This window comes from Hemiscyllium ocellatum, chromosome 32 (assembly GCF_020745735.1).
Source record: "Hemiscyllium ocellatum isolate sHemOce1 chromosome 32, sHemOce1.pat.X.cur, whole genome shotgun sequence".
Lineage (NCBI taxonomy): Eukaryota > Metazoa > Chordata > Chondrichthyes > Orectolobiformes > Hemiscylliidae > Hemiscyllium > Hemiscyllium ocellatum.
This window is the reverse complement of record NC_083432.1, coordinates 14651500-14673062: the sequence shown is the minus strand read 5'-3', so window position 1 is coordinate 14673062 and position 21563 is coordinate 14651500. Positions and strand designations below refer to the sequence as shown.

The 21563-nt window shown below is 40.4% G+C and overlaps 1 protein-coding gene across 2 annotated transcripts in view; it reads right to left on the bottom strand.

The window, feature by feature from the left end:
* The window catches only part of LOC132830868 (26S proteasome non-ATPase regulatory subunit 11), a 105280-nt gene extending 83957 nt beyond the window's left edge, over window positions 1–21323 (bottom strand). For both annotated transcript variants that reach the window (XM_060848766.1, XM_060848767.1), the window contains exon 1: window positions 21179–21323. In XM_060848766.1, the coding sequence (XP_060704749.1) occupies window positions 21179–21272 (94 nt within the window). In that variant the 5' untranslated portion in view covers window positions 21273–21323. The remainder of the gene's footprint in view (window positions 1–21178) is intronic.
* Window positions 21324–21563: the final 240 nt, after the last annotated feature.

Here is a 21563-nt window from a genome sequence, read left to right as displayed (position 1 = left end):
TCAAGTTGCTGAATAAAGACAGAGCTCCATAGGTGCCAATTTTTAAATTGGAACTTATTTTAAAGTCAACTATTAAAAAGCCTCTAATGACTCCACTTATATCTGCCATACTGGACTGGAATGACTGACCATAGTGATTCAAAGTTAGATTCCTTATTCAAACTTTGCTTAGTACGTTAAATATAAATGTCAATATTCTGCAATGCACAATAGTATAACAAATATGCAATTAACACATTAAAATACATTACAGAAGAACTGGCACAGGTAACCGCTCAGAATAAAGTGACTCTTATCAGTTTTGGTTTAAAGACTCCTCCTGCATAAGCAGTTGAGGTTAATTGTGTGGCTGGTGTAGGAACTGTGGAAAGTATTTATTATAGCCAGACAAGTTTGCCAAATCAGTTTGTTTTAGAAAGCCATAAGAATTACATCAAAAATAAATATTCAGCTCCTCAAACCAGCATCCAGTATTGTGACTGATCCTGTACTTCAACACCACGTTCTCACACTATTCTTATTCCCTACATTCCCTTAGCATGAAAAAAACTAAGGGATCTCAGACTTGAATATACTCATTGGTTCAGCATTCAAACCAGCTTGTGGGAAGAGAATTGCAAATTTCTGTGAACCTTCGAATGAAAGAACCTCTCCCAAAGCAGTTCTAAAATGGTCAACAGTATTTAACCTTTCAAAGATCACACAAAGTTTCTCTCTTCACTCTAGTAAGTTGTGCTAAATCAGTAGTAGTAACAAGAGCTGAACATGGATTAAAAAAAATCACAACATCAGGTTATAGTCCAACAGGTTTAATTGGAAGCACACTAGCTGTCGGAGGGCCGCTCCTTCATCAGGTGGTCGATGAAGGAACGGCACTCCAAAAGCTAGTGTGCTTCCAATTAAACCTGTTGGACAACAACCTGGTGTTGTGAGATGTATAACTTTGTACAACACAGTTCAACATCAGCATCTCCAAATCATGAACACAGTGGGGAATGTTAAAACGCAATCTGTGAAATACTGTGCATATGGAAGGGAAAATGAAAAGGATATTAGCACATCATCGTGCCGGACAGAAAATCAATAAGTCCCAGAAGCTCAGTCCACCCAGAAGCTCCATATATGTTAGGTCTCTTGGCGGCAGCGGTGGGATTCTAAGGGGCAACTATTTCACACAGAGGGTGATACGTGTATGGAATGAGCTGCCAGAGGAAGTGTAGAATTGGAAGTTAGTATAATTGCAATATTTAAAAAGGCATCTGGATGGGTATATGAATAGGAAGGGTTTGGAGGGATATGGGCCAGGTGCTAGCAGGTGTGACTAGATTGGATTGGGATACCTGAGCAGCATAGACAAGTTGGACCGAAGGAGCTGTTTCCATGCTGTACATCTGTATAACTTTATGACAATGGTAAAAGTGATACCAGTAGGATGTTCATGGAACACAGCAATAAAATAGTACGACGGGATTATGGCCTGGGGACAAATTATTTTAACTAGATCTAACAAGTGCTATAATTTTCCACATGTTGCTATTGAATGACTAGAATTGGCAACTACTTTGCAGAAGGTAAAAGTAAAATTGAATTGGAAGTGTTAATTTTATACAGAAATTAGAACAATTTAATGACGATGTGTACAGCTGGGTCAGATGGTTTCTGGCTGTAAACAACTTTGATTGAAACAGTGACAGTGATGGGTAGTCTAGTAAATTGATATAGTTTCACGTTTTTCTCAGCCACAGATTTAACATAGTTAGAGACAAAACAAAAACCTGCAGATGCTGGAATCCAAAGTAGACATGCAGGAGGCTGTAAGAACACAGCAAGCCAAGCAGCATCAGGTTGTAGAGAAGTCAATATTCTTGGTAATCCGAAATATTGACTTCTCCACCTCCTGATTCTGCTTGGCTTGCTGTGTTCTTCCAGTCTCATGCATGTCTACTACAGATTTAATCTAGGCACATTATATGATGCTTTATTCATGATTCCTGAACGTTCATTTCATACAATGCATAATCACCAGGATTATAACTCCTCCCAGTAACTCCCATCTTCTTCTATTTACATTATTCTCGATTTCTTTCACCTTCAAGTGCTTATCTATTTCACCCAAATGCATCTATACCTTTCCCTTCCACTACCTTTAACATATTAGGACATGAAAGTTATCAAACAAAACTGATACCAAGCCACATAAATAGTGTTAAGGCAGAAACTTGATTAAGAGGTAGATGTTGGAGACACTGTCTTAGAGACACAGTAAGGTTTTCACCAAACTTTGCTTTCTTCAGATTTGAGGCAATCATTCTTCTGAATGGAAATTTAAACCTGAAGATTTTCCATTTATCCAGAAGCTTCATGAAAATGATTTGCCTTTATATAGCACTTTTAACACTACTGGAAGTCTCAAACCCCTCTATAGACAATGATGTTTTGAAGTGTAGGCATTGTTGAAATGTAGCTAATTGACACTCAAAATGCACACAGCATTTACTCAATCAACATTGTGAATATGTTCAAATCCTCAGGAATACCATGATTGCTCTTCAAAATAAGTATCATGGAATCTTTTGTATCTACCCAAGCAAGCAGATAGGGGTTATGTTATTTGCAAGTGTTTTAATAGTCTAATAAGAATCAGATGAGTAACAATAAGTGCCTTTCAGATGAAAGTCTCTTAAAAAGAACAAAGTTTATGGTAACAGCAGAAAAATTAATGAAGCTCAAGAGGTAAATCTGAGCAGGTTTCAAAATACAGTTCACAGCAAAGGGGAGGAGCACAAAATCACCAATAGAACTTCAAGGTGTTCTGAAAATTCAAAGACTCAGGTGCAGAAAAGTCACTGTGTTGCTCATGCACCCTGGAGTCCAAATGGAGCTGGCACAAATGCTTCAGCAAAAGTGAAAAGAACAATGCAGTGCTTGATTGGTGGAGCAATGAGCATGAGAAAGACAGTGAATAGCCATGCTTACTATTCCAGCAATTATAATAATGGGCAGCATTGTGGCACAGTGGTTAGCACTGCTGCCCCACAGCGCCAGAGACACAGGTTGAATTCCCACCTCAGGCGACTGACTGTGTGGAGTTTGCACATTCTCCCCTTATCTGCGTGGGTTTCCTCCAGGTGCTCCGGTTTCCTCCCACAATCCAAAGATGTGCAGGTCAGGTGAATTGACCATGCTAAATTGCCCGTAGCGTTAGGTGAAAGGGTAAACGTAGGGTTGGTGTAGAGTTGCGCTTCGGCGGGTTGGTGTGGACTTGTTGAGCCGAAGTGCTGTTTCCACACTAAGTAATCTAATCTAATAATTCTTCCAGTTCTAGGTTCCTTCCATTCCACTCTTGTTACTCGTCCAGATACAGAATCTATAACTGGAGAAGCAGCAAGAACAAGGAGGGAGGGAACTTGTGATCAGAAGTCAAATCAGCAGTTATCTTGATTGAAGGATTGAACCTACTTGACATTCATAAGGAGCCGATAAGCAAGCAAAAAGAGAGGGGATATGGAAGTTATGACCAGAAAGCAAGCTCATCTGAATGAGCTCGAGGATCAACCTGCAGAAGCCACCGATACAGGGAGAGAATGCTGCTTGCAGAAAGGAGGCCCATTACATTTTTTTGAAATTCTGTGGTGGTGGTGGTGGAAGGGAGGGAAAGACAAATAAGAAAAGACATGATTCATTCCGGTCAGTTTATTAACTTTGCATTTTATGCCCGACTGATAACTCTCTGGTGTTAAACAGCTGCTATTTGAAATTAATCTATAGGCAGCCTCTTGGTTGTCCACAAATCTATTTGTATGCAAGTCAGAACATTTTGCAGGACATAAAAGAGACATTTGTAAATACATGAAATATTCATATGCCAGGTCTTTAAAATTACATCCCTATGTGAGGGTTGCATGCGTAAATCAATATTCGTAAAATTGTGGATGCACGAAATCATCGTTTACTTTTTTTATTTGGGAATTGTATCCAGATAATGAGGCTTTTTAGATGGTAAGCAATCTAAATTCATTAGGTGGGGACATAGTGAACCCTTACACTTATTGAAGGTTTCCTGGCTCTGATATACATAAGTCAGAAGGGGTTATGTTTTATTGGTAGTGTAGATTTAATTCTATTGTATGAAAACCTGAAATGCTGAAATACTGAGACCACTTTGTAATGTAGTTGCATAAAATCGCCAGTTTTTAAAGTACCAGAAAATAAACAAAGGGAAAAATGTTAACTTTAAATTTCAGGTGTGCAAATTAGGTGTGGGAATTTTTTTAAAATTCAAATTTAACATGGGATTACCAGAATTACAAACTTCAAAAACAACTCAGGGCCTTAAAAGAGAGAAACAATTTACGCATAGCCTTTTCTTTCCTGGTAGAAATGGTACTTCCACTCGAACACTGTAAATGCAGGGAACCTGGACTGGATTGGGATACCATGAATTAGGGACAGAAAGTTATAAATATACACCAATGCCTGCCAAAGTGCATGGTGCATCAACTCAAAAAGCACCTGGGGAGCAGGTAGCTTATAAAATGAGTGAAAAAAAATTAAACTATTCAAAGAGAAGTCAAAGGGCTGGGGAAAATTTTTGAGAAGCATGTGGGAAGACAGTGAATACAACTGGTGAAGAATAAGCTCCTGCTTACCTACTTTCCTTCTCTCATACATCAAGAAACTATCGAGATGGATCGCGAAAATACAAATGGAACCAACACAAGCACATGCCTATACCCACTTTTTGGCTGGGAATATTCTCATCAAGGCCAAAACAGTCGGTATGCCATTTGCATACTTCAAGCACTCTGATGGATAGCACCATTAACTGTGGTGGCAAGCTAAAAGAGTTTGCATTGTTATGGATAATGACTAGACTGCCACATTTCTGTTTACATGTGATTGGGGGGCAGTAGAGTAAAGGAATAGTAAAAACATTCACTATCTAGAAGTTATTTCCCTGATAGCATCTATACAGATGCTTTGGAGGAGCTCTTTCACCTCTATTGCTTCCAGAGAAAAAAATGCAAGTCTCTCTGAAATAGTTCACAGCATTATTATGGCTCAGACATCATGCATGATATAACGGAAGTCTGAGATAGTACCAAGATGCAACCCAGAAAACAGTGTCGTGAGGAACCTATAGATGAATTGAAAGGATTTTGGATGATGCTAGATTCTCCAAATATCACAGAAACTGTATAAAACCACCAAATTCAATGCCTACAAGAGTGTGCGTTTTGGCACACTGTGAAGCAATAATGATCTTGAAGCTTGGATATGAAAACACAGTGGTCATGAGAGCTGAAAGACAATAGCAAATGCCAAGATATCATGGAAGGTTGACAAAGCAATGGCCAACTGGACACAATTGAAGGCAGCCAAACATAATGCAATTCCACAACACATTTTGTGGAGCAGTCTCTCTAAAAGAGCAACAAGACTTGTTCCATTTATTAGACATCATGCAAATAATACAACTGGCCACAGCCAAAGTGAAGCAAGTCTTGTCCCTCATCAACAGAACGAAGAATGACTAGTGAGTCAGTCTTGAACACAAACCATCGATGACGCCATGATAACACCTGATAGGTCCCTCTAAAGATGACTTATATAGAACAGCTGCAACCAAGTGGTACAATGCTGGGAAACAAGTGAGAAAAGCACATATTCAGCCGTACAGTCAGCATTGGCAATCAGCAGCGACTTCATCTGAAGCAGAGGAAACAAAATAAGATTCTGTAAATTGAAAAAAAAAGGAAATTTAATAACAAAAAGTAATTGACATACACATGTTGGAAACAGTTTACACAATTATTGTCAACAATTTGATTTTCTTTTCTGGTTGGCGTTTTGTGCTCTTAACAAAAGAAGGAAACCCTCAAAAGAAGTAGTTCAGCACAATTCCAGAAAATGGCATCATTATGGGATCACATCATTTTATTAAGTGACAATCAAAAGAAGTTCTTGATAAAACTTAGCTCGGTAATTTTCTCATTAAGAGCCTTATATAAAAAAAATTTTTGATCTCTTGATCTGAGCTGATGTATATAAACCACACTACACTGGTCATTTCCAAATGACAGTGAAAGAGTGCTCCAGGAAACTGTTACTAAAATGTCATTTTTTGCTGGTACGTTCATAACCATGACACCAATTAACAGCTGTGACAACTATTTTCATAACTCCTGTTCATCCAAGGACGACAGGTCACTGCAGAATGAATTACATGAAACTCCAACCCAGTGAAGTAAAACCTACATACTGACTACGTCCACAAAAGTTTGAAAGTGAACCTGCCAAAAATGATAATGGCAGAGTAAAGTCAATTTATTTGATAATGCTCATGTTGGAAAGGAAATGTTAACTGCCACATTCTATTTAGATTAAATTTTGACACCCACATTAAACCATTTACACAAGTTCTGTAGGGGTTTTAGAACAAAAATTATGAAAGATGACAGTTTCAATAATTTCTCAAAACATTTATAAACCTGTTTCTCTTTAAAGCATTTTATTAAAAACTCAAGACAAATCTCCTCACAAACAAACCCTAAACAAGAAACTAATCGTTTAATTTATCCTAACAAAATCAGATTGTTCAGAGTAAATCTGGTAGTCCATAACCTATAAAACAATCCTTGACTCAATCTGATATCATATACACATGGCCCCAACACCAAATATGCATATTGAAAATAACTTTAATAAACTGTCATTCCAAGAAGTTAACAGAGTAAAATGGCCCCTTCACAGCAATATTATGAAAAAGGTTTGAACTGAGCTAGAGCGAGCATACATGTAAGACAGAGTGAGCAACATGCGACCACAGCATTTAGGGCCTCGTTGGCTGAAGATACACCTATTAATGGAAGAAGTGAAAAATTAGATGTGCGAGACACCAGTACTGGAGAAGTGTAGATTGGAGAAATACAAGGTTTATGCAAGTTACAAGATAGGAAGGGGCTCTGCTAACAACTCGTTTAATAATCAGGATGGAAATTCAACCAGACAATGCATTAACGTAGATCTGAGTACAGGAATGACATAAATAGACAAGGCAGAAGTCAAAAAATGTGTAGAGTTTTAAGACAAAGTTTTTTTAACATTAACTTTCTATTTTAAAAGACGAGTACACATGAAGACTAATTTCTGCAGTTCAAATTGCTAACCTCCAGGTAAAACCTGGTTTGCATTCCTTGCCTCTTGTATCTCTGAATGTCCAGCACTCCTTTTCATTCTAGAATTGTCATATCTCAAAAGATCATTAATGCAGAGCACAAAGTACTATATATCAACATTAACTTTACAGTTTTCTTAATCAGTTGCAAATCTTTGTTCAGATTTACGAAAAAAGGTTAGTCAGAAGTTAGAATTTAAGACTTTCTCACGGGGGTGGGAGATGGATCCAAGCTACTGGATGTAATTTTCTGGGAATCTGGAGGAGGGCTGATGTCCCTGCTACATTACCCAAGTTCAAGCTCCCACCCAAGATAAACCTAAGATGATCATTTGGAAATTCTACAAGAAAAATAGAATGGGATGGGCCAGAAACTGCTGCAAAACACTGAAGCAGAAGTGAGCGGTTTTTTTAAACAGCAACACGTGCTTGGGAAAGTGGAGCATTTTGCATCCGGGAAGCAGGTCATCTCAGGGCTCATTTATTACCCTAACTTAATAGGGTAACCCTAACCCTAACTAGTGTTGCTTATTTCTTGTCCAAGACAAGACAAAACATCATTTAATAAAAAAAGGTGTCTAATCATTTGCTACATTACATTTTCATTAATATTCTCTTCCATTATTAAAGTAATAATCTAGATTTTCTTTATATTCTAAATAATGTTATTAAATATACCTTGACAAAAGCACAAACTGGACTAACAACATGGTTTGGCTGAAGGGAGTAAATCCAGTCATTGTTCAGTTGACAAGACCATGTATCAAGACTCAAAGGCTAGTGTATGATTCATCCAAGAGGTTGAGACAGGAAGTAAACTACCACCACATCTCCAGACACGTCCAACCAAGTCCAGTCATACAGTATATAGACATGTACCTACAAGCCAACAGTAATGTTAGATGTACACATGAAAACAAACATTTTAGGGTTCATTTATCATTTAGGATGATCATTTGCAGCCAAACCTCTATGCAATTCCCAACTCCCTAATTTGGATTGCATGGGTATACACCAACAAAAACTACATGGACAAAATTTAGAATTAAAGCAATTTCTAGCATAGCCACAGCTTAGCTTCTCAGAAGTTTGCTCTTTGTACCAATGCTAACAAATTAACTTTCATTCATGTACTTATACCAAAGAGCAACTTTTCAAACTTTCACAAAAAGCAACACATTAATTGAAAAATTCAGTATGCAACTGTGGAGAGAACAGATAAGCATATGCAAAGGAGAATTGTGATGAAAACTGTGCACAAAACCCAAAATGTTGTTTTCTCCACATTTGACCATTGAAGTCAACTAGCATTTCGGTTTGTTTCACTTTGAACATGTCCAGTTTTTTTTTGCTTTTAAAGCAGCAAAAAAAAAGTTCGATGTATAAAGGGATATCCAAAAATGTTCCATTGTTAGGTTCTTTTCCTGAGGTTTCACACACGAGATGCAATTCACACACACCAACTCCTGCAAACAGTTAAAGGTTATTAAAGGTCGTACAACCTAGGTGATCCCCTTTAACCCCCCCTCGCAGGTGTGCAAGGTTGGGTCAAAAAAAAAGGCACTGAGCAAAGAAAACAAACCCCCTTGATACAAGTCAGATGGCCATGCCTACAGATCCTCTGGCCACTCCCCCATAGTCACATGCCACTGTAGACAACCCACAGTCACGCTCAATCACATGTTTACCCCATTTACAATGGTAGGATGAGAGCATCCTCAAAAATAATGTAAATCTAAATGCCCTGATCCTGGGGATATTATTAAGTGAACGATTTCCTGACTGATTCTCCAAGATAATGTAGGTGCGACATATCTAGCTTCAGGGGTTGGCTAGAAAGCATTTCTGAAAGGAAGAGATTGAACGATAGCTTAATTTGATAATAGCAGGGAGTAGTAGCAAATGACTGTCTAATTGGGGTGTGGGTGATTCGCATTCTTGCACGAATGTCGTTCCCACCCACTTCCAGAATATTCAGCTTTGCAGTCTAACTGCTTAATATTACATTAGTGTCCAGACAGATATTCCAATTTAATCTTTTAATATTACGCCATGAACCATAAGCTGGCTGTGTTGCTATAGTTAATTTGCAATAAGAGTCAAATGCAGGGATCTCCACATACAAATTTGCATTTTGCAGAGCTTAGAGATAGTTAAGGAAGCCCCGCCTAGTACAGCAAAACACTACTGGAAGATGTTGGGAGTTACCCTTAGAAAAATGCAGTAATCATCAGCATGCTGTCTTCAGAAGAGTCATCAATATAACCCTAACATTTGAAAAGCAACAAGTAATGCTCCTGACAGCTTGTGGACCAGTAACTTTTTTGAGTTAAGAGCCGAAGTTCCCCTGAAGCACCAGCAGGCACTAATATCTTTAAAAAGAGTTGACAGATTTAGCTAAGGAATATTACAACCCCTAGCCTCCTCCAATTCTGAGACACTGTTTTTCTGGGCAATTCAAGTACAAGGGGAGTCCATATCAGAATCCATATCAGGAATTTTGACTCTGTTAAGATGACTGGCAGAAGCATGTGACTTTGGTTTAACCTTTTAATGAGATGCTGAGACCCCATTTGGTATGTGGGATTAATTATGTAACTATGCAAGAACACCTACTAGATTTCAAATAGGCACTACAGCTAGATTTAATCATTGAAAAATGCAGCAAGTGGAACTTAAGAGTTGCTAGGCATTCCAAAGGAAGTGAATATCCTCGCCATCATTTGAGCTTGGGAACACCACTTGACTGAAGGCAATTGCATAGCCTCACGCAGGACATCTTCTGGACAGAGGGACTCTAGGTCAGCCCACAACCAAACCCAAAAACAAAACCAAGCCTCAATACAAAACTGATTGCCGGTCATGTGCCATGTGTACTTGCAATGGCAGATAGATGAGAATTCCCAGAAGTATGCTACAATTAATATACAAGATTGCCATTTGGGATATAGTCAGCCTGTGCGATTTTTCAACAGATAATGCAGAACATTTCACAAGGTTGCCATTCTAGTAAAAGGGAATACCAGTAACGAACACTTAGACATAGTCCTCAGATGTTTCTCCCAGACAGGTGTACAACTTTGAAGGCAAGGTGTGTGTTCTGGTCTCCCCAAGTGACTTACTTGGGTTGCAGAGTCAAGACTGGGTTACACCCACTGGAAAATGAAGTGAGGGCGATCCAAAGGTATCCCAGCTTCCACATTTGCACCAGACCTTAGATCTTTCCTTGGGTTTGTGAATTAATACGAAAAGCTCATACACAGATTTAAATATGCAAACTTCACATAGATAGTTGCCAGAGACTGGAATTAAACCCTGGGTCCATAGCACTATGAGGCAGCAGAGCTAACCACTGAGCCACTATAGTAATACTAGGTCATAGGTGGCCCAATGAAGAGGAATCCCCAAGAGCACATGCATCCAGGACATTGACCAATGCGGAGCATAAATACGCCCAAATAGAGAATGAAGGTTTGGCAGTCATATTTGGAGTCAGGAAGTTCAACCAATACATTTACAGACATAAATTTGTAATAAAATAGTGGAACACAAACCCCTACTAGATCTACTTGAAGAGGACAAGGCACTACTGCCCATTCCTTCAGGCCAAACTGAATGGCAGGCTTTAATATTGAGTGTGCATTATTACAAGTTGGTACACCGTTCAGGAGACCAAATAGCAAATGCAGATGAACCATGTCCTACTGGCAGATATACCACTGAAAAAGTCCATATGGTTTCATGTTTGCAGGACACACATCCAGACACAATCATTGATGACGACGAAAACAACAACAACAAAAAAAACAACAACAACAACAAAAACAACGACGACGACAACAACAACAACAGACTTCGGACACAGAAAGAAAGTCCCACTCCTTACAAAACTGAAACAGTTGGTACTGATGGGAGAAATCAAAGAGCCCTCATACCAAAATTGCAACCTTTTTAGACACAGTAGAGGAGGCATATTATTATGGGAGTGATTGGCCTAAGCAAAGGTTGCTGCCAGATACTGGATGAACTCCAGCAGGATTATCCAGGGGTTTCCAAAATGTAGATACTGGCAAGGTGTTGGGTCTGGTCGCCAGGATTGAAGGTAGACATAGCCACATATGTAGCACAGTGCCCACAGGGACAAATATTACCGCCAGCAGCTTCCACCATTCATTGGAAAGGTCAAGTAAACCTCAGTTACATGTCAACTACGCAGGCCCTTTCACGGGTTCAATGTATTAGTCATTGTGGAGACCCAGTCAAAGTGGCCTAGAGTTCAGGAAGAATTGAAAAACTACAGTTACTCATTTACCAGCAGGGATTTGGAGTAATTCCCTAAGTCAAATGGCACTCGTCGTACAAGGACAGCTCCATACCATCCAATGATCTGGCAACAGGAGCAGTCCGAACTTTAAAGGCAGGCTTCAAGAAACAGCTTACAGCTTCATTAGATACCGAACAGTCCCAGCTCTTATTCAATTATCTCACCACCCCTAATGCAACTACAAGGATATCTCCAATAGAGAGTTTCCAGAATCAAGATGCCATACAAAACATGCCGAGCTCCTCGAATGCCTTTCCAACTGTTCCAGAACCTGTGGGTTCTCCCTCTTGCATTGAAGATACCTTGAAATCGGAGGTGGATTTGGTGGATGTTGCCCCCTTGATGATTTTGCTGCCAGACCAGGAGAATTATTTTCTTCTGAGATGATCTGGGTGCAAGAGAAAATCTACTGTACTTCACACACTGCCCTCAGAGGCAAAAGTTGAAGTAACATGACTCATAACTAAAATTTCCCAGGAGGAACTGCAATTAAAAAAAAACACAGCCTTTGTCCAACTCCTCAGAGCAAGAGGGATGTAGTGGTTGTAACAAAGTCAGCCTGCCTCAGAACGAATTCCCCAATTGGCACAGATTAACAGCTCCAATCAGGGAGCCCTGGCTGACAGATACAAACAGGACTATCAGAGGTTCTGTTCACTCACAGTGCTGGCTCTGAGGAAGCAGCAGCCGTGTCAAGGTCTTTCCATATGTAAATAAAGGGTGACTTGGTAATGGGAAATCAGCCCCTGTGGAGATATTGCACTAATGTTTTCTGAAAATAAAATACTTCAGTGACAAGGTAAAAACTGGTCTTGATTTTGCTTTTTAGGTTTTCCCAACTTACCCTCATCTCCCTGGAGGTGGTGCTCATTGGAATTACCGCTTCACAGCACCTGTATTCCCAAGGAGTCTCCCATCCAAACACTGAACAAGCCAGAGTCTGCTTAACTTCTGATCAGGCATTTTCACACTAGCATGGCCATAGGCACAGCTTCATGCTATTTCATCCAAGTACATTATCGGCACATGAGCCTTGAACTTCTAACTACTGGAGGTGGGAAGGGAACACTTGAGCAAAGCCCAACCCTCCCTTGTCTTTTGAATTATTTGGTAGCAATGGAGACAGATAAAATATAGACAATTTGGACTGAATGGCCTATTTCCACATTACCACATATTTCCATTATAATTACACATATGCACTTCCAGGAGGAGTCGCGGGATTGTGATCAGGAACAGCAATGACATTATTTTCCTGATCCTAATGAAGTTTCACTGATGCACCCCTGTTGATAGCCCAGCTGAGATTAGTTAAATCAGAAAACAGCAATCAAACCAGGAACTGCAGATTATATTGCTCACTTGGTACAGACTGAGCAAGCCTTCACACAAATTGTGTGTTTGTGAAGCCAGGCATTTTCAAAAGGGAGCGTGATATTTTTGACATTTATTGAAATCATTCTTCAAATAAATGTATCATGGAATCACAATACCTACTTCCCATTATAGTTAAAGCAACATAATTTTTTTAAAAAAGCTACATGCCTACTAAACTTATTTAGAGCCATCTCACGAGAAAAGGATCTTAAACAGGATTTTACCAAGTGTGGAAGGTTTGAATTATAAAGACTGGGACTTTTTTCCCCACTGGAGCATAGAAAGTTGAGAGGTGACCTTTGAAGTTCATAAAATAATGAGGGGTACAGAAAGAGTTAATGGCAGTCGCCTTTTCTGTAAGATGGAAGAATTCAAAAATAGGAGCACATTTAAGAAGAGAGAGAGAGAGAGAGAGAGAGAGAGAGAGAGAAAAGAGAAAAAAGAGAGAGAGAAAAAGAGAAAGAGAGAGAGAGAGAAAAAAGAGAGAGAAAAGAGAGAGAAAAGAGAGAGAGAGAGAGAGAGAGAGAGAGAGAGAGAGAGAGAGAGAGAGAGAGAGAGAGAGAGAAAGAGAGAGAAAGAAAGAAAGAAAGAAAGAAAGAGAAAGAGAGAAAAGAGAGATTTAAAAAGACTGAAGGGCAGTTTTTTTTAAAAACATAGGGCGGTTTGCATATGGAATGAACTTCCTGAGGAAGTGGTGGATGAGGGTACAATTACAACAATTACAAGACATCTGGATAAACATATGAATAGGAAAGGTTCGGAGAGATATGGACCAAGAGCATGCAGGTGAAACTAGTTAAGTTTGGGATTATGTTGAGCATGGACAGGTTGAACCAAAAGGTCAGTTTCTATGCTCTGCAAATTCACAAAAGGAAGAGACAAAATTATTTAACTTAAAAATCACTAGTCTGGAATTCAAGGTTAAATACAGATATATGTAAAATGAAAAAAAAAAATTTCTAGCAAGATTTCAGGACCAAATTAGATATAGACTGGTCAATAAGACCACTGATTTTGAATTGTATGCTTGACCTTTTTTCCCAGGATACCATGACAATGTGTCACAAAAATGAGAGACTAGACTCTGAAGAACAATGAAAAGTCACCACACTTCCCAAAGTGTGTAACTGATATTGATGCATCCTGTCTCAAATGCACTTTAACCAAAGAAGCAATTTGCTAAGTCATAAAGTTAAAACAGAATCTACTTGTGCTGTGCAACTCAAGGATAGAGTTTCTCTTTAAGTGTGGTAAATTCAATAACACAATATATACCAAATAAGAAAACTGTACAAACGTATTTAACTATTCCATGTTAAGACGTCCTAATTCCACCTCTGTAATATTGTCCAAAAACCCCTACCTCACTTAGCTACTGCTAAAACTGTCATCTATACTTTTGCATGCATTCCTGCCCTACCTCACGCATGGTAGACTCAAACTTGAAAGGGTTCAGAAAAGATTTACAATAAGGTTGGAGGATAGGGAGAGGTTGATTGGGTTAGGGCTGTTTTCCCTGGAACATCATGGATAGAGTAAATAGACAAGGTCTTTTCCCTGGGGTGGAGTCCAGAACTAGATGGCATAGGTTGAGGTGAGAGGGGAAAGGTATAAAAGGGACCCAAGGGGCAACTTTTTCTCACAGAGGATGGCAAGTGTGTGAAATGGGCTGCCAGAGAAAGTGGTGGAGGCTTGTACAATTACAACATTTAAAAAGGCATCTGGATGGGAATATGAATAGGAAGGGTTTGGAGGGATATAGGCCAAGTGCTGGCAGGTGGGACTAGATTGGGTTAGGATATCTGGTTGGCATGGACAGGTTGGACCTCAGAGTCTGTTTCCGTGCTATACTTCTCTATGAAGATGTCCCATTCATTCACCACTTGTGCTCACTGGCCAACACTAGCTCATGGCAATGTCTTGAAATTAAAATTCAGATCCTTGGTTTTCAAATCCATTGATGGTGCTGTCCTTACTACTCTTTAATCTCCACCACCCTCAATGTGTTTCTGATATTTTACAATATCTTTCAATACCTATAAATTTACTGAGTGTTCTTAAAGCCTACTATCATATAGAGTCATACGCATGGAAACAGATCCTTCGGTCCAACTCATCCATGCCAACCAGATTTCCTAACCTAACTAGTCCCATTTGCCAGCACTTGTCCAATATCCCTGTAAACCCTTCCTAATCATATACCTATCCAGATGCCTTTTAAATTCTGTAATTGTACCTGCCTCCAGGACTTCCTCTGGCAGCTCATTCCATACACACACCACTTTCTGTATGAAAAGGTTGCTCTTTAGGTCTCTTTTATATATCTTGCCCCTCTCACCCTAAACTTATGCCCTTGAGTTCTGGACTCTCCCACCCCAGGGAAAAGACCTTGTCTATTTACATTATCCATGCCCTCATGATTTTATAAACCTCTATAAAAGGTCACCCCTCAGCTTCCGATGTTCCGGGGAAAACAGCCCCAGCCTATTCAGCCTCTCCCTATAGCTCAAATCCTCCAACCCTGGCAACATCCTTGTAAATCTTTTCTGCACCCTTTCAAGTTTCACAACATTTTTTCCGATAGGAAGGAGACCAGAATTGCACGCAAAATTGCAACAGTGGTCTAACCAACGTCCTGTACCAACTACTATACTCAATACTCTGACCAATAAAGGGAAGCATACCAAACATCTTCATTATGCTATTGACCTGCGACTCTACTTTCAAGGAACTATGAGCCTGCACACAAAGGTCTCTGTGTTTTTTGAGAGAAAGGTCTCTTTGTTAAGCAACAGTCCGCAGGACCTGACCATCAAGTGTATACGTCCTGCTCTGATTAGCTTTTCCAAAACGCAGCACCTCGCATTTATCTAAATTAAACTCTGTCTGTCACTCATCAATGCATTGGCCAATCTGAGCAAGATCCTGTTGTACTGAGGTAAGCTTCTTTGATGTCCACTACACCACCAATTTTGGTGCTATCACCTCACACGTTCACACCCAAATTATTTATATAAATGACAAAAAGTAGTGGACCCAGCACCGATCCTTGTGGCACACCACTGCTCACAGACCTCCAGTCAAAAAACAAAACTCCACCACCGCCCTCTGACTTCGATCTTTCAAGCCAGCTCTACATTCAAACAGCAAATTCCCCTGTATTCCATAAGATCTAACCATTCTCCCATGAGGAACATTGTCAAACACCTTACTGAAGTCCATATAGATCACATCGACTGCTCTGCCCTCAATCCTCTTCTTCTTCAAAAAAAAACTCAATCAAGTTCAAATTTTCCATGCACAAAGCCATGGTGACTATCCCTAATCAGTCCTTGACTTTCCAAATACACGTACACCCTGTCCCTCAGGGTTCCCTCCAACAACTTGCCCATCGACTCATTGTCTATAGTTCCCTGGCTTTTCCTTGCCACCTTTCTTAGTGGCACCACATTGGAAAACTGGAAGTTGGCTAACGCCTCACCTGGGACCATTGATGATACAAATATCTCAGCAAGGCACCCAGCAATCACTTTCCTAGCTTCCTGCAGAGTTCTAGAGTACACCTGATCAGGTCCTGGAGGTTTATCCACTTTTATACGTTTCAAGACATCCAGCACTCCTCCTCTGTAATATGAACATTTTTCAAGATGTCGCCATCTATTTCCCTACATTCTATATCTTCCATGTCCTTTTTCACAGTAAATACTGATGCAACATATTTGTTTAGTATCTCCCCCATTTCCTGCAGCTCCACACAGAGGCCACCTTGCTGATCTTTGAGGGGCCCTATTCTCTCCCTAGTTACTCTTTTGTCCTTAATATATTTATAAAATCTCTTTGGATTCTCCTTAACCCTGGATGTAGGTTTGTGCGCTGAGCTGGAAAGTTCATTTTCAGATGTTTCGTCACCATACTAGGTAACATCTTCAGCGAGCCTCCAAATGAAGCACTTGTGGTGTAGCCCGCTTTCTATTTATATGCCTGAGTTTCCTAGGGTTGGTGACATTATTTCCTATGGTGGTGTCATTTCCTGTTCTTTTTCTCAGGGGGTGGTAAATGGGATCCAAATCAATGTGTTTGTTGGTAGAGTTCCAGTTATAATGCCATGTTTCGTGGAATTCTCGTGAGTGTCTGTTTGGCTTGTGCTAGGAGGGATGCATTGTCCCAGTCAAAGTGGTGTTCTTCCTCGTCCGTATGTAAGAATACCAGAGAGAGTGGGTCATGTCATTTTTTTTGGCTAGTTGATATTCATACATTAGTGTCTGTTACAGTTCTTGCAAGGCATTTTGTAAATGAGATTAGTTTTGCATCTTGTCTTTAAAAAGGGTCTTTCAAGTTCTTAGCTGCTGTTTTAGTGTTGGTGGGTTTGTGGGCTACCATGATGCCAAGGGGTCTGAGTACAAAATACCTTGCAAGAACTGTAACAAACACTAAATTGGACAAACAGGCAGAAAACTAGCCACCAGGATACATGAACATCAACTAGCCACAAAACAATATGACCCACTCTCACTAGTTTCCTTGCATACGGATGAGGAAGGACAACACTTTGATTGGGATAACACTGCCATCCTAGAACAAGTCAAACAGAGACATGTACGAGAATTCCTAGAAGCATGGCATTCCAACCAGAACTCTACCAACAAACACATTGACTTGGATCCCATTTACCATCCCCCTGAGAAAAAGACCAGGAAATGTCATCACAAGAATTGACATCACCAACCCTGGGAAACTCAAACATATAAATAGAAAGCAGGCTAGACCACCAGTGCTTCATTCAGAGGCTCACTGAAGATGTTACCCAGTATGGTGACTAAACATCTGAAAACAAACCTTCCAGCTCAGTGAGCAAACCTACATCCAGAACCTCAACGCGAGCTAGAAATCTTCTCAGAACTTGCTGGCTCCTTAACCCTATTTGCCAAAGCTATCTCACATCCCTTTTTGCCCTCCCGATTTCTCTCAGTTATATAGTTCTAGATGGAGCAAAGTGCCAAATTAGTATAGTACTCCAGAGAAGAAGAACATTCAAATCACTATGTAAATACAGTTGGCTATTGCAATAAATTAGTGAGACATATAGGAAGTACTTTTCACTTCTCAAAATAACAAACTGAAAATTCAAATTGTCCTGCATCTGTACAGCAAAGTAACATTACTTCCAAAACAGCTCTGTCTACAAGGTATGGGATATTAGTTTCCCAGTACAAGCAAAAGCATTCTAGCAAAAAATTAACTCCGTTAACAAGGGTTGCACCTCGACAATTGAGTAGTTTCGTCTCCAAGCTGTGTACAACAGACTACTGTCTCAAACGCAGTCTTGGAGATGAGAACAATCTGACAAAATAAAAAGTTACACTAAAATATAGCACACAAACAACATTGATTTTTCATGGCGATTATAGAATTTCTTTCCAGAATTCAAGTGAAGTGAATTGAGAAGTTAACGTTTCTAAGCCTAACCAACAAAAAAAGTTTTGAACTATGGAATTGTTCAACTTGACAGTCATAAAGGAAAGGAACATTCTTATGGCCACAATCAGAAATAGGTTTATCATTTCCCTAACGTATTTGGCATCTTCTTGCTCAACAAAAATGACCCCTGACTAAACTGTTCAGCACCAGCCTAACATTGTGTTTAGTTTGGCTGGCATGGTGGCACACTGTTTAGCACACTGCCTCACAGCGCCAGGGACCCAGGCTCAATTCCTGTCTCTGGTGACTTTGCATGCAGTTGGCACATTCTCCCCATCTACTTGGGTTCCTGCCGAATGCTCTGGTTTCCTCCTACAGTGCAGAAATGTGAAGGTGAGGTGGATTGGCCACATTACATTGTCCTGTGGTGCGCCAGCTACCAGGGTTAGCACGGTAAATGCGGGGTTATGGGTATAAGATAGGATACTCCTTGGATGGTCAGTGCAGACTTGATGAGCTGAATGGCTTCTTTTTGCTCTGTAGGAATTCTATGATTATTGCAAAATACATTACAGTCTAGAATTATTGGACAAGACAAAATATAGACAGCATAAGAAACTTAAAAGTAGACTAATTTTCTTTTATCTCAATTTAATAATATCACGTACAATTCTGGTTGCCCTCTTATAGGAAGGGTGTTGTTAAATTTCAGACGGTGCAGAAAAGATTAACAAAGATGTTGCTGGACTGCAAGGTTTGAGTTATGGGGTGAGGCTAAATTGGCTGAGCCTTTTTTCCCTGGAGCATTAGAGACTGAGGACTGATTTTATAGGGATTTATAAAATTCTGAGGGGCATGAATAGGGTAGTAGTTAAGGTCTTTTTGTGAGGTTGGAAAAGTCTAAAACTAGACAGCATAAGTTTAAGGTGGGAGGAGATAGATTTAAAAAGGACCCGAGGGGTAACTTTTTCACAGAGGGTAGTGCGTATATGAAACGAGTTGCCAGAGGAAGTGGTGGAGGCAGATACAATTATAAAATGTAAAAGGTATTGGACAGGTATATGTACAGGAAGGATTTAGAGGGATACGAGCCAAATGCTGGCAAATGAGACTAGTTCACATCGGGATGTCTGGTCAGCATGGATGAATTGGAGTGAAGGGTCTGTTTTCATGCTGTATGACTCTATAACTTGACCTAAATGTATACTGCAAATAAGCTTAGCTGAAAATGTGTTGCTGGTTAAAGCACAGCAGGTCAGGCAGCATCCAAGGAACAGGAAATTCGACGTTTCGGGCATAAGCCCTTCATCAGGAAGGCTTATGCCCGAAACGTCGAATTTCCTGTTCCTTGGATGCTGCCTGACCTGCTGTGCTTTAACCAGCAACACATTTTCAGCTGTGATCTCCAGCATCTGCAGACCTCATTTTTTACCCCATGCAAATAAACTTAGTTGACATTGAATCCATAAGTCAGTACAGAACTTTTATCAAAAAAGTTTTCAAATAAACTACAGAGCTGGACATTCAGGGAGATAATTCTGCACTATACTGCCATTACTGCTAAACTGGAAGCTGTGATAAAGTTTAGGCTTCATGTTAAACATCTGCAGCATATCAAAAGATAACTATAGACTGTTAGATCAAAATCTCCTCACTTCTTTATTGTCAACATTTTTAAAGAAAGCAAATATCCAAAAACAGGCAGGTTATTAAACATGCATGCTGAACTGTTCTACTGAAGCGTGTACCCTTTAAATGACATTTGACATGACCATTTCTAATCATTTATATTAATATTTCTGGCAGATACAGGTATCTGCCCTGTAAAAGCACCATTTCTGATGAATGGAGAAATGTCACTCAACAAACAGGATCCTTTACTATTCAAAACACACAGGCACCAACTTTCAACCCATCAAGTTTACATTCACTAATGCAACAAGAGAATCACCAAGATAATGAAGTAGAAATTCGAAGCAGATTGACTTTTTCAATGCAATTGGGACATGCTAGATACAGTGCTCAATCTTGCCTTTAGATGCTTGAAAAAAAATACATGATAGTTTAACCAAGTAGTTCTCAAAGCTGTACTCAATTTACATAATCATCATTTTCCTAGTTGTAAAACTGATGCACTCAAGGAAACTGTTCTGTCTTCATAATGGCTTATTCAGATGTGCAACTTGTACTAAGAGTGTCTAACTCAAATAAATTAGTTACCAGAACCCCCTACACTCTGATCAAATAAATGTGCACCTTTCCTTTTCAATATTATTATTCCAGAACCTAGCCCAGTTAACTCCCATAAACTCACCACAGGTAATGTGTCTGTCCATTGCTACTATGACTCAGTAAATTGACTCAGTATTGCTAATTCCCTTTCTAGGCATTAGGTCTCCTCTGACTACCTTCCCACCTCAACGCTTTGATGTTTCACTTTAATCCTCTTTTCCTCAAAATCTTTCGGCTTTTATTCCACATAATGTTTGTGAAACATGCCTCATTAAGGATCAACACCCCTGCAAGTTGCCTCTCAATCCGTTTCAGATTCTTTTGAAGCGACTGTTTTCTGCCGGTAGTCAGAGAAGGGGAGAGTCATGTGCGAGTCTCTGAGGCTGACAATTTCAAACCTTGCCCTCTCCATTCACCTCCCTCCGGATCGAGCATCCCCTCTGCTCACTCTGCTGGCGTGGGGCGATCTGTTGTGAGCCCAGAGGAGAGGAATCGGACTGTGCCCTCCCCGCCCGGTGTGTGCAAAACTAGGCCCGGCCTCACACTCACAGTGAGTCAGCAGCGTTAGCTCCCCGGCGACTCCTGCCCCGGGCCTCCCGAAACCTTTTGTAAAGCCACCGAGCGGCCACAAAACCGCCGCTCTCACTCACCGATACTGTGCAGGATGTCTATGGATGCGTTCCGGTCGGTGCTGACTAAGGACTGAGCGCGCTGGAACTCCACTAATGCCGCCGCCACCGCCATCTTTTTCTTCCCTCTCACCGACAATCACATCAACTCCGTCCGTCAGCGCTCCGCCCCCACCGCGCCGCGAAACCTATCCCCGGTCACTATACCGCCCCTCCCCTCCGTGTCTGATTGACAGCTGTGCCAGCCATTTCAACATCCTGCCGTTGATGTCATCGCATGCCCTTCGCCAATTCGCACCAACGGAGGGTGGGACGAACGGGCACTTCCGGCTAGTGGCATAGGTTGCGCGGCAGGCGGCACGTTGACAACACATGTTCGGGGCATGCGTATTCCGGCTGTGTGGGG